At 36.1% G+C, this 16,641-nt stretch overlaps 1 protein-coding gene across 15 annotated transcripts in view; it reads right to left on the bottom strand.

The window, feature by feature from the left end:
- Window positions 1-16,641, bottom strand: part of LOC129771733 (hippocampus abundant transcript 1 protein) — a 112,967-nt gene that overhangs the window by 26,352 nt on the left and 69,974 nt on the right. For 11 of the 15 annotated variants that reach the window (XM_055775707.1, XM_055775713.1, XM_055775717.1 and 8 more), the window contains exon 2: window positions 7,011-8,191. The exons of 3 other annotated variants lie outside the window; for them this stretch is intronic. In XM_055775707.1, the coding sequence (XP_055631682.1) occupies window positions 7,011-7,071 (61 nt within the window). In that variant the 5' untranslated portion in view covers window positions 7,072-8,191. The remainder of the gene's footprint in view (window positions 1-7,010; window positions 8,192-16,641) is intronic. One more of the 15 variants, XM_055775708.1, reaches the window with a different exon arrangement.

Genomic DNA, 16,641 nt, shown 5'->3' with positions numbered 1-16,641 from the left:
AGGGGAATTAGTGGTTGATTTTGATGTTGTCTCAATATCTTGCGCTGTCAGTAAAGTGAGTGTGAGGTTTTGCAACTCTGCGTGGGAGTCACTCAATCAATATGTCGTGAAGTCCCTTAGACGGTCAAGAATGAAATGAGCCCGGAGCGTCGTAGAGCAACGAAAACGTCCGAATAACTGTTTTTTTTTTTTTTTTTCTTTTTTTTTTTCCCTCCGCTCACCCCCATCTCGAAGAAACTCTGTTATGAGCTTCCTGGAGTTGGGCACCATTTATTAAATTGAAAAAAAAAGACAAAACACACAAAGAAAGGGACGCCAAAGGGTGAACGGGAAGACATAAAAGGGACGATGTTTGGATCCCAGTGAAAAATAAATTTCTTTTAAGGGATCCAAGTATAATTACAACACAACATAATATCAATAATTAGGAAAACATTAACAATGAATAGAACTGGCACTCGTACTTAGAGAAAGAATTTGTGAACATGGAGAGTTATTACAGGAATTGTTATGCTTGTTCGTTGTTCAAATTATGAAAGCGTTTATTGTCGATTTTAGATGTTCCTTTAATTTCTTTTTGAAGAGGTCAGAGCGTGTGATAAGTCGGACTTCAGACGGTAATACATTGAAACGAGACGGTCCATAGAATAGAATGCGATGCTGGCCTATACTAGTCGTTGCTCGACTTCGTACTAAATTCTGGGCTTGTCGTGTGCTGTGTCGGTGGTTTGCTGTAGGGATTTCTAGGTTGTGGTGGGATTTATTGTCATTAATAACACTATGTACAAGTTTACAAGTCTGAAGTTCTCGTAGTCCGATAAGAGGCAGTATACAATTAGGGTTGTCAGAGTATAATTCCAAAGTTGGATGTAGAGTCGGTAGCCTATATATTATTTTCAAGCATCTATTCTGCAATGATTGAAGCTTCTTAAGTCTTGTTTTGCATGCATGACCCCACACTATTATACCATACTGCAGTTGAGAGTGAATGCATGCAAAATAAAAATTGATTAGAGCTCTCTGTGGTACAAAAGTGAATACTCTTTTCAAAATCCCGCAAAGGGAGGAGATTTTTTTTTCAAGATAATTTATATGATACATCCACGATAGGTTTACGTCTAACAGAACCCCAAGATATTTGAAGTGTGTCACTCTCCCAATTGAAACATCCATAATTGCGGGGTCAGGGTAAATGGGGATTTTTTTCCTTGGAGAGTGGAAAACCATGTATTTGGTTTTTGATAAATTGAGTGACAATAAATTTGCTTGGAAATATTTACACAAAACAGTCATGTCTTTTTTAATGTTTAAAACTACATTTTTGACATCTGAGCACGGGTAAAACAATGCTGTGTCATCAGCAAAAAGCCTAGCAGTTCCTATAAGTGGCAGGTTCCCGATATCGTTGATGTACAATAGAAATAACAGAGGTCCGATATTACTGCCTTGGGGTACACCAACGTTTATTGAACACAGGTTGCTTTTGGCATTATTCAAAGATACGTATTGCTGTCTATCGGAGAGATAGCTTCGTACAAGGTCGTTGGCTTTTCCTCGGATACCATAAGTATTTAGTTTTTTTAATAATATTTTATGATCAATTGTATCAAAAGCCTTCTTGAGATCTAAAAACAGTGCTCCGACAATCATTTTACGATCGATTCCTTCAATTATTTCATCCACAAGTTCAGTGACGGCAGTTGTAGTGCTACACCCACGCCTGAATCCATATTGAAGCTTGTAAAAAACATTGTTTTTATTCAGGAATTCGAGAAATCTCTTCACAAGCAATTTTTCAATTATTTTATTTACTACAGATAGTGTTGAAATGGGTCTGTAATTGCTCGGATTCGTAGAATCACCAGACTTAAAAATTGGCACAACTCTAGCTACTTTCAGGCACCTTGGATAAATTCCCGTAGACAGCATTTTATTGAATATATCTGAACAAATAATTGAGAATGCGGCTGAATTCCCTTTTATGACACTTACTGGAATGTTATCAGGACCGCAACTCTTCTTGCTATTCAACTCACTTATAGTCAGCAGCACCTCAGCTTGGGTTGAGGGAAACAAAAATATCGTATTTCGGACGGGTTGGGAATTCATAAGAGAAATATTGTCATTATTTTTAGGGATTGCGCTGGACAACTGAGTTCCAATGTTCGAAAAATAGTTGTTAAAAATGTTGCATATTTCGTTGTCGCTTTCAAATTCCCTACCATTATGAATTAGTCTAGTTTGGGGTTTTTCTTTGGAACGTCCTAGAATAGAATTTAATTTTTTCCACATATTGGATTGGTTCGTACTGTTCAACATTTGTTCGAAATATACTTTTTTACTCTTCCATTTTTCAACCTGTGTCTTCTTCGATACGTGATTTAGCAATTCTCGTAGATGGGAGTCGCTAGGCCGTCTTTTTAATTTCTTTAAATATCGATTTTTGATTTTTGTCAATTTCCATAGATCGTAGGTCATCCAAGGGCAATAATTACCCTTAGTATTGACCTCTACCGAGATGGTTCTGGAACATTCCAATAGCATCGAGTTGTATGTCGACGAGATATTAGCAAGACACTCGTCGACATTTTCTCCGCAAGTCACTGTATTTAAGAAATTAGAGAAGCATGCGTTCAATTTATTGTGATCAATTATTGTCTTATTCAATTTAGTTTTCGCTTTGGGACCATGCATTTTGAATGACGACACTATCAGTGAATGGTCACTGAGATCGGAAAACACAGTATCGTTGCGAATGTTCGGCGCGTCTATAATTTTACACACAACATGGTCTAAGATGTTATTACTTGCATCTGAAACTATTGAGAACCAGAGCAAAGGGTTCAAGACCTTTAAGGAGAATGGTTGTGATAGGTGTTATCCATGGTTATTATGCAAAGAAAGAAATGGATGAACACAGTGAATCCTGATTCTTATCTCTCCCCACTAACAACTATTCCTTCCATGATAATCGCAAGGAAACCACGCTATAAAGGAAAGCCTTCTGGCTGCGATGTCATACTACCATTCCTTCCCTTCCCCTGGTGACTGTAAGGACGTTAAGCCTAAGCCCAAGCTCATGCTCAAGCTCAAACGCGAATAACCGAATTACACTTGTTTATGTACCTGTATTAATGCCTGTGTAAGATTGTGATACAAGTTTTAATCGTAGCTTCAACGGAATCCGTGATGTTTAGTTTTCTATATTTATATTTGACTCTTTTGGTTCATGAAATTGAATAAGGGTGGTCAGAAAAGCTAAATCCACTCAAAAACCGTTATGAAGCAGTTTTAGAAAGCTTACGGCGCGGAAGTAGGTTTTTTGATATGTTTTTTATTTTTTCGACCACGTTCATCTAAGAAACTTTCATTCGCTGTAAAAAAAGTGAAGATCGGTTCGAAAATTCGCTTGTTTAAGTCATATTTTTTTAATTCACTTACTTGTTTTCGGCAAAAACCACAAAAACATATCTCAAAAACGATAAAATATATTGTTGGAAATACAAGATGCAATACTTAGACTCTCGACGTGATAGATGATGCGGCATGGGTCCGAATATTTTCTATTGGAAATTTTGGACACTAACACTTAGAAGATTAAATATTAGGTTGGGAAAAAGGTAATCCATTATTTCTGCGTGAAATTCAAACCTTCTCTAATATGCTTCGGATTGTCCGATTTGGGTCAAATATGCACCGTTTTATTGTAAAATTTGTTGCCATTCTGAAGGTAGCTTCATAATGCCATAGTATCCTTAGTCCTTAAAAAAACTCTAACAATCGATTTTTACAGTCTTCTCTTGATCCCAATTTGTTATCACTCATGAAGTTTTCCAATGCTAACTGATGGGAAAACAAACAAACAAACAGCAAAAGAATTTATTTTAGTATGTAATGTCACCTTTAGAACGAGTCTTAACTTGGAATTGTATGATAGATATTACGCGAAATATCGATCATTACTGCCAGCTGTCGAGAGAATAAACGATTACTTTTTCTCCAACCTAATAGAAACATATAAACAAAGAAAAAAAGGAAAAGGTAAATGAAAATCATTTTCCAATAGTGTGAATTTGTAGGAATCGTAAAGGAGAATTATTAAGCAATAGTGTGAATATTAGGATACCAATGAAAATGGTCATCTCGAATTTCAAAAAGTTACCCCATACAAAATGTTCACCACCTTGAAAAAACACCCTATTCAAAATATCAGCTCAATCAGACTTAAGCGAGAGTGGCGCAAAACGGTCAAAGTTTGAGTTTTTTGAAACTCGAAAAATCACCTAAGGACGGAATAAAGGAAATCGGGGTGTTCAAAATTTTGTTGACGTAGGACTACGTCTTACATTAAGGGTGCCAAATTAGAAAACAGGTCACGTTTTTATGAAATAGAGTTAACGTTAATAACTATTGTTGTTTCATTTTTATCGTTGCAACCAAAGATGCAAAATTTCGAAAGAACTTGTTGAAATCGAAAAGCAATTTTTTCAGTGCAAAATATCTCCACCGACACTCTTCACTTCTTTCCATCGCGGTGCCGCGGTGCCTATGACTGTTGGCTCACCATCACGTTTGTTTTGATATAGTTTTCGTTCCATCGACAGAAATATCAGTTCATTCTCGATGTCAGTGAATGCCCAAGCCGAAAATATCACCTTTCATTGCGTCCTGGTGAAATTTTCGTTGGTCATACACCCATAAACTCAGCACTCGAATGCGCCGTTGCCCATCGATGTGTGTGCAATAAGCGGCAAAAAATGGGACCGGGGCTAGAAACATGACGTGGTGTCAGTGAGATGATATTTCTCTGAATGGATATTTGTTCCCTTCTACTGCCAGCTGATCGGAGATGCGTATGAATATTTCGGGTGTTCATTGTCAGTGAGACAGTGAAACGAATGAGTGTGGGGAATAATGCAAAAACCAAATGTTGCACGTGACGGAGTGTCGGCTGCATGTAATTAAGTTCGATTCATTTGTCATGAACTGCAGGGGCAATGGTGATTGAATTTAGTGTGCCATCAATAGCGAACAGCTCTCCAGCACGTGTGAGGAGATCAATGAACATTTTAGTGAAAATTTCACGCGTGATGATGAGCTCTTGCCAATTTTTCCGATGAATGACAATGGATTAAAATTCAACATGTGTGATGAGTTAGATGTGTCTTCTGCAATTTTTTCCATATCTTCTGATGCTATTGAGCTAGATGGGTTACCTTTGAAGTTTGTAAAGCTAATCTTGCCATATGTCATTTCTCCTATTACTTACGTCTTCAACCTGATTATTTCAACTTCGAAATACCCTCGTATATGGAAATCTACGAAAGTTATACCAATTCGTAAACACCCCACAGGTTTCGATTTGAATAACCTTTGTCCGATAAGTATTCTTTGCTTTCTATCAAAAGCATTTGAGAAAATTGTTAAAAGCCAAGTACAATCATTCATTAATCGCTTTGATTTGATCAGTCCTTACCAATCGGGTTTCCGTTCAATCATAACACTACTACAGCACTTCTAAAGGTTCATGATGACATTCATCGAACCATTAATAAGAAAGGAACAGCATTCCTGATACTCATTGATTTTTCCAAAGCATTCGACAGGATTTCTCACGTAAAACTTCTAAAAAAATTGTCCAGTCAATTTGGATTTTCTAGTGCTGCAGTGTCTCTCATTGAATCATACCTGTCTCGAAGGACTCAAGTCGTAGAAAATTACGGTAAGCTTTCAAGTCAAACCAACATACTATCAGGTGTTCCCCAAGGATCGGTCTTTGGACCATTATTATTTTCATTATTCATTAATGTCTTACCGGCCGTGCTAAGAGTGTACATGATACACATGTTTGCTGAAGACGTAGAGCTATACTTCAACGCTCTCAATTTATCTGTAGTTGAGATGTCTCAACTTATCAATGCTGACCTAAAACAAGTTTTCATTTGGTCAAAGGGTAATCTTCTCCTCATCAACACGTCTAAAACTAAAGTAATGTTTATAACTTGACAGCAGAGCCCTTCAAGTTTGTCAAATATTACTCTGGGAAATGATGTTTTAGACAACGTTGATAATGCTACCAATCTTGGAGTAATATTTCAAAATAATTTAGGATGGGATAAACAAATCAATTGCCAATGTTCGAAAATATACGCTAGTTTACGTCACTTGAGGCTCACGGCTGGGATGTTGAAAATTCCAATAAAAATAATGCTTTTCAAATCGCTGCTCCTCACCCATATTACATACGGCATGGAATTGACTTCTAATGTATCAATAGCAACATTAGATAGACTGAGGGTGGCTGTGAACGGCTGTGTTCGATGGGTATTTAATTTATCGAGGTTCTCAAGAATCACTCCATTTCAGAGCAAACTTCTTGGTTGCACATTTTATGATTTTATTAAACTTCGTTATTATTTGACAACCTATAATATTATTCAAAGGCCCTCGTTATCTATTAGAAAAATTTGAGCCTTTTAGAAATACAAGAACCAGAAATTTTAGTCTGCCACATCTCAGCACATCTAATTATCGCAATGCTTTCATTGTACGAGCAACTATTTTGTGGAACCAACTTCCCGTCGCTATTAAAAATATTCAGTCTCGAAGAAGGTTCTATCTTGAGTGTCTTGGTTGGCTAAATGGAAGAAATTAGTTCACTTGGAATTATAGATAATAGAATTTAGTTATATGGAATTGATAGTATAAGTTAGTTTCTTTTTCGCACAAACATGCAACTGATTGTAGAAATTGAAAAGGAGTGGTCCTTAATCTACAAGTATTTTCCAATGAAATAAATGAATAAAATAAATATGATTGTCAAATTAAAACTGAATGTAAATCGATTTTTGGATTAAAATATCAATGAATGCAACATAAATAGATTTCAACCAAATTTATCGATTATTATCTGATTACATCACTGTTTTTCTTCATTTAATTCTTGTATCTGACAACACCAACGCACTTCGTCACTTTCAGCCGCAATACAAAAGAAAGAAAAAAGCTACCTTCTTGTCGAATCTCTTCCCTGACTTCCCTGGACGGTTGTCGTTGAAGGATGTACTCCATCGTGGTGGCTCAGGTTCAGTATCGAAACCCCTCACACCCTCGGTCAACTCTTCCGGGTACGCAAACAAACCTTGAGAGGAGAACTTTTCCGAACGCTTCTTCCTTCACCAAAGACGGCGTCGTCGTCGTCGTTGGCGGCGTCACAGCGATTTGCGAGTATCGAATTGAACTCATTGAAGTGCAAAATAATGCTTCCACCACGTTGCGCACTCCAGTAGCTGCTGCTGATTGGATGAATGAATAGGTACTTCGGTTCTATTGTGGTTCTAAATATAGAAAATGTTTCTGCGATTTCGCTCTAAAAAACACAAATCTTTTCTCGTAACAGTCAGTTTAAATATATATTCCACTTTTACTCCCGCCCATCGCCACTGTGCGATGATGGTCGACTCTTTAATTCAGCTTCATTGAACAACATCAGCATTACACGCGCGTACAATCAATCTTTATGCAAATATTCTACCACAGCACCGCACACATAGGTATGTACAACATTGGGGATAAGGGTTCGTCGTTAGAGCGCATCTAAGTGGTACCAATGGCATGCGCTTTCGTTCCACCAATCATAGGCTCAACTTACAACTCTTAGAACTATCTTATCTCTGGCCATCGTATCTTCGATTTGTTACACAATACACCACCGCGGTGACTGAATGAAGAGGACACTGTTGTTGCAGTTCGATATTTATTCCTGCCTTCAGCCGTGTATCCTGTTCTGTGAGTGCGGTTTGAACCGAACGAATCGATGGATGGATGCTGTTTGGTTGGTTTGCTATGTCTTCATCTACGCTGGTCTCGGATGGATGCTCTGATGATTTCACGGTACGGTATTATAAAAGTAAGCGAAGCGCTGCTCTTTCAGTCAAAAATAATACATCCGCTTTGTGGAACTTCTCTGAATATTGTTGTTGATTGCTGCCCGATTAGCGGTTGTTGGTTAACTCTTTTGTTTTAATTAACACTGTGTTGATTAGGATATGGTAAATACTATGTTTTTTTTTCTCTATCTCTTGTCTTGGCTTCTTAGGCACTGGTTATTGATTTTATTGGTGCGTTATAATTTGGGCTATGAATAGATTCAAAATAATTTCGTTCTTGCACTGATTTGTCTTCCGATCAACTGTAAATTTACAAAGAATAAAATTATTGTTTTCTTTATTCAGGGAAGGGTAATTATGTAACATCAGTTATGAATTGTGTCAATTGTGTGTTACCATGGGACTATTTCGTTGCTTCAATTGCCATTCAGATGTTATGCCCCTCCATGTTGTCATTATATAACAATTTTCATGTCAATATTTAAAAGTATAAGCTGTTTTGATGCTCTGATCAAAATTATACTGGAGTCGTTTTTTATGAGAGGGATGGTTATATACTCCATCCCAGGGGGGGCTGCCATACAATTGAAACACAAATTTCTCCATTACTCGAGAATTAATCGGAAAAATGAAATCAAATTTGGCATGCGGAAGTTTTAGGGTGCAATAAATATTTTTACGGTAGTTGGACACTCCACCCCCCTCTCTAAGGGAGAGCTGCCATACAAATGAAACACAAATTTCTCCATTACTAGCAAATGAAACGAAATTTGGCATGTGGAGGTTTCAGGGTGCAATATATTATTCTATGGTGGTTAGATACTCCTCCCTCCTCTCTTAGGAGGGGGCTGCCATACAAATGAAACACAAATTTCTGCTTAACTCTAGCAAATGGACCAAATTTCGCATATGGAGGTTTTAGGGAACAATAAATGTTTTTATGCTGGTTTGTCACTCCTTTCCCCTCTCTAAAGAGGGGGTGAGAGTAAAATGAAATTTGGCATGTGGAGGTTTTAGGATGTAATAAATGTTTCTACGGTGGTTAGACACTCCATCCCCCTTATCTAAGGAGTAGCTACCATAGAAATGAAAGACAAATTTCTATATAACTCGAAAGCTAATCAAGCAAATGGAGCCAAATTCGGCATGCGAATATTTGAAGCATTTATTTCTGCATAATTCAAGAATTAATCAAGCAAACGGAACCAAATTTGGCATGTGGAGGTTTTAGGGGGCACGAAACATTTATAAGGTGGTTCATCACTCATCCCACATTTCTACGGGGGAGCTGCCATAGAAATGAAACACGAATTTCTGCATAACTCGAGAACTAATCAAGCAAATGGAGCAAATTTGGCATATGGAGATTTGAAGGGAACAATCAATGTTTTTATGCTGGTTTGACACTCCTTCCCCCTCTCTAAAGAGTGGGTGAGGGTGCTTAAGAACTCGAGAACTAATCAAACAAATGGAATCAAACTTAGCATATAGAGCATATGGTAGTTCGACACTCCTCCTCCCTCTCTAAAAGAGAGCTCCCATACAAATGAAACACAAATTACTACATAACTCGAAACTAATCAAGCAAATAGAGACAAATGGGGTTTTTGGGTACGAGAAATGTTTCTATGATGGTATGACACCCCTTCCTCCTCTGGAAAGGAGAGGCGGCCCATAAAAATAATGCACATAATTCAATCAAACATATTCCAACCAAACATGACAATTGAAAATTTTTGGAAAATTCTGAAGGATAATGGGAAAATTCGAAAAATTCAATTCGCATGTGTTCTACAACTACAGATTGACAAGCGTTGTTAGTCCATTTGATGTTTGCGGTAACGAAATTGATCTTCGTTCGAAAGTGGAAATGGATTTTAATGTGATAAAACGCACTCCTATATCGTCTTCTATCTGTATGAATAAAAAATGGATCGCTGAATGTGTTGATAAGAGCAAAACTCGAGAAAGGAATTGTCCGATTTGGGGCTGTCTTCATTCTATCATATTTTCTGTATCAAACATTTACTCCATGTAAAGGAGAAAAATGTTATTTGTAAGTTAATGAAAAATTTTGCACGAGAATTGCGTCTGAAAATAATCTGATATTATAATGTAGAGTTTTGGTAGAAGTACTGAAATTTTATAGTAAAAAATTATTTTGAAGAGTAGATTAGAAGATCAATCAATGAACAGTTTTGCTATTGGACCCATGAACGTGCGCTTAGTAGGAAAACGTGGATGTGATAACGAAAAATCGATTTTGGGCGGGACGAAGTTTGCCGGGTCAGCTAGTAAATTATAAAGAGAATATAAATTATTTTAAACAAAACTAGTAAAGGATGTTCATTAAAGTTTTTTTGAATTATTTTATTTCCCTGATAATTTTATTTACAAATCCTATAGGATAGGATATTCAATAAGATTACATGGGTTTACGAATCAGTCAACAAGTTTTGGAATGATATCTGCCAACTGAACTAAACAGAACGAAAAAATACAAGGTAATATGTGCAATATAATTGCACATATTCTGAACCGAAATCGAACCCAACGCCTCTCGGCCACTGAATTCTTAACTTCGCATTTCAGACCTAAAAACTGACATGTCTTTTGAGTTTTCAGTTTTTTTTTGAGTTTCACATTCAGAATTTTGGAATTCCAAAACAAAGTTTTAAGTTAGTGATATGCAATCTGTAATATACTTTGGAGTCGGAATTGTGGATTACCATCTGAAATCTGAATGTGGAACTTGGAATCTGGAAGTCAAAATATTAATCTGCTTCTCGAATATGAGTCTGGAATCTGGCATTGAAATATAGAGTCTTGATATGGAAACTGTTTATGAATTGAGAATATCAATTGGATTCAAAGTACGAAGTCCGAATCGTAAATCTGACCGAAAGTTGGAATCTGTATAACCTGACATCTTTCAACCATTTCAGAAAAGTTAAATCTGGAAACTAAAACTCAAAATTTAAAACATAGATTCTGGATGTAATCTAAATTAAAATCAAATTTCTAGAATTCAAAAGTCAGGAATTTGAAAATAATATTTAGAATTGATTTCAAAAATCTTTTAAGTTGAATATCTGAAATTCTATGTCCTATGTCTAGGATTTCGATTTACAATCTGAAATCAGTGATATCAAAAATGATATCAAACCTTAAAATCTGAACATGAAAATATGAATGAAAATGGACTATTTTTCCAAAATATAGAATTTAAATACATATCCATCTTGAATATCAAAAAGGCTTTTCGATATGATAATATTTAAATTCATATTTGAAATTATCTGAAACCAGGAAACTGAGACCAAAAGTAAGAATCTCTATAGTATGACTCCAGAATGTGGCACATGAATGAATATAGGCAATGTATCAATGAATTTGTGAAAATGTGTCATAATACAGGATTATAGGATATTTATCTGAACCATGTGATTTGTCGGGAATCTGGCATCTAAATTATGAATTTGGAATGCACGTTTGAAGTTTTGATTCCGTGTTGTGAATTTTAGAACTCGTATACTAAGCACAGAACTATGAATTTGAAATTTTTAACAAGTCAAAAATCTAAAATCTTATCGTTCATGAAAAATCCAAAATCTAAAAGTTAAATCCACAATCTAAAATCTATAAATATTAGTCCGTTTTTAAATCAGTGCTCTAATCTGTGAATATTGGATATAAAGTTCGGTATCTGAATCTAAAATCCGTATCCCAAAATTCGAAAAAAAAAACTAATTTGGATACAGGAATATTGAAATTTTATTGCAACCGGAATCTAGAAATTGTAATCTGAAATAAAAATAAAACGAACTAGAGCTTCTTTAACAAGGATCCGCTTCTGGAGTTCTGAGCCTGTAATTTGACATTGAGTATTTAAAGACCGTTTCAAAAAAAATGAAAGTTGGAGTCTAAAAACCATGAATTTTGAAGCACTGATCAGAAATTTTGAACTTGTAATTGAAAATCTGAAATCCGAATCTAGACTCCTCATCAAGGACATCTGTAATCTGAAAAAAGTATTCATATTTTAGAACAAAAACTCTTCCCAATGCAAATCTGTAGAAGCTCGTAATCTAGAATTATCGAATTGGTTCTGCAATATAGGCAATTGGAATATGGAATCATAGATAGATGGAGTTTGGTATCTCTAATATGGAATCAAAGTTTTGTAGCTGAAATCAGAAGTCTTAATTTGGAATCCAGCATCTATGAGTAGATTATTAGTATGAAAGTCGTTTCTTAACTAAATAATCTGGAATCTGAAAACTATTTTTGAAACATAGAATCTGGATTTTAGGATCTGGAAGTTTTGCGTCTGCAATCTGAATTGAAATTGGGATATAACAATTCAAATATCCTGAATCGAGAACCTGAAATCTGAACAGCAACTCATATCTAGAAATTGGAAGCATTCTTATTAAATTAGAGGAACAGAGTGCGAAGTTGTGCTCCCTTGGCCGAGTGGTTAGCGTCATAACTAAACATGCCGGGTGTTCGGGTTCGATTCCCGTTCTGGTCGGGGGAATTTTTCGTCAAAGAAATTTCCTCCGACTTGCACTGTGATCACGCGTATTCTAGAGCTTGCCACTCAGAATGCATCCAAGGCGTGTTATTTGGCATAGAAATCTCAACTAAGTACTAATAAAAATGACGCAAGTAATACTACGTTGAGACGGCGAAGTTCCTCTAGGAACGTTAGTGCCATCAAAGAAGAAGAAGAAGAGTGCGAAGTTGCAAATTTTACATGATTTTTGACATGCTGTATCTTCGTGAAAAATCAACGCATATCGATGGAAGGCGCATCATTTTGAAGCTACAACTTTCAGGTATTAGAATATCTTACTTACATATTTTCATCTTGGTGTGTATAAGTGTAGTGGGCAACAATATCGGGATGAAATGAAAAATCGATTTTTCTTCATTTTTTCAAGAATATTCTGGACTAACCCAAATTTTTGCCAACCAACTCAACAGCAAATCCAATTAACCTCATCAATCAGCTTTTTTTTGGTTCCAACAACGTTCCTGTAGGACCTTCTCACACAGAGATATTTTAGTTTGAATGAAAAAACACCCCTTCGTCTTTGATGATGAATAATTCAATAAACAACCATCGCACCGCAAATCGAAAGGCAGTTTTGAAAACTCCAATAAATTATGCACAAGGATAATTTATTACTTTGACGAAAAAAAAATTATTTAAATTTTTTGCATCGATTTAAAAAAAGGGCCAAAAACAGGATTTTCATAGTGCCTTACAAAATTCACTGTAATTCTGCAAATAACGCAGTAAGTTCTAATGTTCCCTAAACATCTGTGAACGTTTCATATTGATACGTTCAGCCGTTTTTTCAAAGTTTGGAGTAAATTAGAGGAGCGTTAGATCGCAATAGTAGCAGAAGTACAAAATCCTACGCGACTCTCAGAATGAACGATTCGTAACTTTCGTCTCTATGAGTTTGTGGGTGAAGAGTGCGTGTATGTGTGGAAATGCGTATGAATATGTGTGAGTATCATCGCTCCTTACAATTTTTGTACCTACAAATGCATGAAAATGAAAGTTACGAATCGTTCGTACTGAGAGTCGCGTAGGATTTTGTACTTCTGATACGATTGCGATCAAATGCTCCTCTAATTTACTCCAAACTTTGAAAATCACTTTTTTGTCGAGTGTATATGTGAGACCTAGATTCCAATATTTGAGATGCGGAAATCGTATTTGGATTTTAATTCCAGGATTCGTATTAAATTCAGAAATCTAGTTCAGGAATGGTACCTGTAATTAAAAATCTGAATCAGAAAACTGTTTTCGGAGTTCGAAAAACCAAATCTATATACACTAAAGTTGCTTTTATGCGGCTTTTTTCACGCGGTTTTAGGAATTTATGCGGTTTATTTTTTCAGGCGGATTTCGAATTTACGCGTTTTTTTTACGCAGATTTTGGAATTTACGCGTTTTTTTCACAAAAATCGGTTCCTACGTGGTATGTTGTTTTTTTTCTCAATTCGTTCATTTGTACGAATTAAATGCGTTTGCGCTGGAGTCAAATTCATAGTTTCTATGTTTGTTACAAAATTATCTTAAGTCTATGTCTGTGGCTTGCTCGAGGTTACCACAGTACATATAATATTGTTGGACAGTTTGGGTGAGGAGCATGGACGAAAGGATTGAGTTTTCTCGTTTTAACGCTATCGTAATCTTGGCGGTATTGGTACCTGATTCTTGGTTCGATTTCAGCTGGCGTTAACACTTTCGTCGCCCCGTCACCCAGATATGGGTGACACTTTCCTCGTTCAAATTGAATAGAGTTTTCAAAAGAAATTGGATAGCATATGCACCTAAATGTAACTATAGGATATGTAGAAAAATAATAAAATCATAACCATATTATTATAATGTTTACACTATACTTTTTATTATTTTTTGGTGTGAATGGTTTGTACTGGAGTTTTTTTGCGAAATCCATGTAATATGACTTTGGCATGTGTCATTGTTATCAATTCGCCTTCAAATTCAAAAAAAATTGCTAGATCATGTAAAAATTGTCTACAAACTAAGTTTGATCTTCATTTAATAATTTATCCGCAAGTTGGGCTCCGCAAGAAACCCAAAAACGTCGCGTTCGGCGACGAACGTGTTAAAATAGATTTGGTAACCGATAGGCGACTCGGGCATCCATTGAGATTGAGAAAAAAAGAGAATAAAAAACAATAGGGTAGATAGTATGAGCTTAATGCTCTTTTTTTGTTTTGGATGTAACTCAGCGAAATTTTCTATGATTTTCACACAGACTTGGTATAAAATATCTTTTGTAAATTTATATACTCAAAAGACTCCAAGCGATGGTGAATTTAAAAAAAAAATCACTGCGGAAGAGGTATCACGGTAATTCTTCTCAATAAATTCAGAAAAATTTGTATCTACCGTTTATATCGCACAGAAACCCCAACTCTCCCTCCCCTTTACTGTCCATGTGTATTGTGGATGTACCCCTAAAAATCCACTGTTTTTGCTCTGAAGAATCGATGATGCTTCGGAAATATGATTAAAACCTAGAAAAAAAAATTCCGCAAGTGGTTTAGAGGTGGGCCAGAGTAGGTATTGTTAGCGGGCCAAAATATTGACTTGGTGGTCCAAAATTTGATTTCAATGCTCCGTAGAAACCCACTCACCCGAAAGACAGTTACCCGAATTCCACTCACCCTAATGTAACAAATACCCGAATGCGACAGCTACCCGAATGTAACAGTTACCCGAATGCGACAATTACCCGAATGCAACAGTTACCCGAATGTAACATCTACCCGAAAGCGACACTTACCCGAAAAAAGTATATATTCGTATGATACACGAATTTCATTATTATGAAGTATTTGTATATTTATTTCTGATCAGTGTTATATAAAGATCTTATTTGTATCGTACGTTCATTTCCATTCAAAAAATACTTTTCGTGGGTAATGCAATTTGAGAAACGTTGAATAAAATCCTTTTCAAAGTAATGAAAAGTGAAAGAATGCAGTTCTATAACATATTATGAAGTTTATCAATTCATATGGACGACGCAACCCGTTTACTTAAAAGAAAGCTGTCAATTTTGGTACATACGTATTATGACGATGAAGGGTAATTTTGATTATGAATTTATTTTTTCGCAATGAAATTAATCCTGAGATCACTGTAATGGAGGTGAAATCCCCATCTAACGAACACAAGGAACCGAGGCGGTCTCAAGCGGCCGTATTGCACCAGGTAAACGTATGTCGTCCTCGCTAACGCTCGGTCGGAACTGACTAAAGGATCGTCTCCTATGTTTCAAACAAACCAGGCAATCAGTGGAACACAGGTTTGACTGCGAGAGGCCGCCGCTTTTTTTTCATCTATTTTTTCCATATTTTCATTTATATTTTTTATGTTAACGTTACCTGCTTAATTTTCGGAATATTCCATAACCCATGCACATTTCTGAATTATCTCTGGGCCTTAATGAGCAAAACGGAAAGGAAAGAAGACGGCATGTCAATTGTGCCTACACTAATTTCTAAAAATGATACAGCAATGTCTTCAAAATCTTTTTTTCGAATTTCCTCATTACAATTTCACTTCGTAACTTCGTAACAGGAGATTCGACAAAATTCATAATCCGATTCATTCGGGTAAACATTCCATTCGAGTAAATGTTGCATTCGGGTAAATGTCGAATTCGGGTATTTGTCACATTCGGGTAAGCGTTGCATTCGGGTAAATGCCCATTCGGGTATATGTTGCATTCGGATATTTGTTACATCCGGGTGAATGTAGTTCGGGTATGTGTTACATTCGGGTGAATGTGCTTCGGGTAAACGTGTTTTGGGTATTTGTTACATTCGGGTGAATGGGACACAACCGAAAAAAACATGGGGTGAGTTTAAATGCTCAGAGCTTACGGGAAAATATATTTCATTTTAGTTTTCAAAATAACTACACTTGATTATCCCTATTTGAATACCTGACGTGCGATTCTGGCAATATTTTCGAAAAAATAAATGTTTTCGGACCGATTGAGTCAGCGCGCAAAAATGTTTGTTTTGATTTCATGGAACAAGGAAAAGTAAACAAAGGCGCGAATGCGTTAAAGCATTCCAATATTCTGGTAATGACTGTCATAGGGTGGATTGAAAGATAATGTTTACTATATATATTCTTATCACGTCAATCCATCGTTCTTAATCAAAGTTATGATTTTCGTTTTAACTT

This window comes from Toxorhynchites rutilus, chromosome 2 (genome assembly GCF_029784135.1).
Source record: "Toxorhynchites rutilus septentrionalis strain SRP chromosome 2, ASM2978413v1, whole genome shotgun sequence".
NCBI classification, from domain to species: domain Eukaryota; kingdom Metazoa; phylum Arthropoda; class Insecta; order Diptera; family Culicidae; genus Toxorhynchites; species Toxorhynchites rutilus.
Note: the sequence above shows the minus strand (reverse complement) of the source record. Positions and strands in the feature narration are given on the sequence as shown.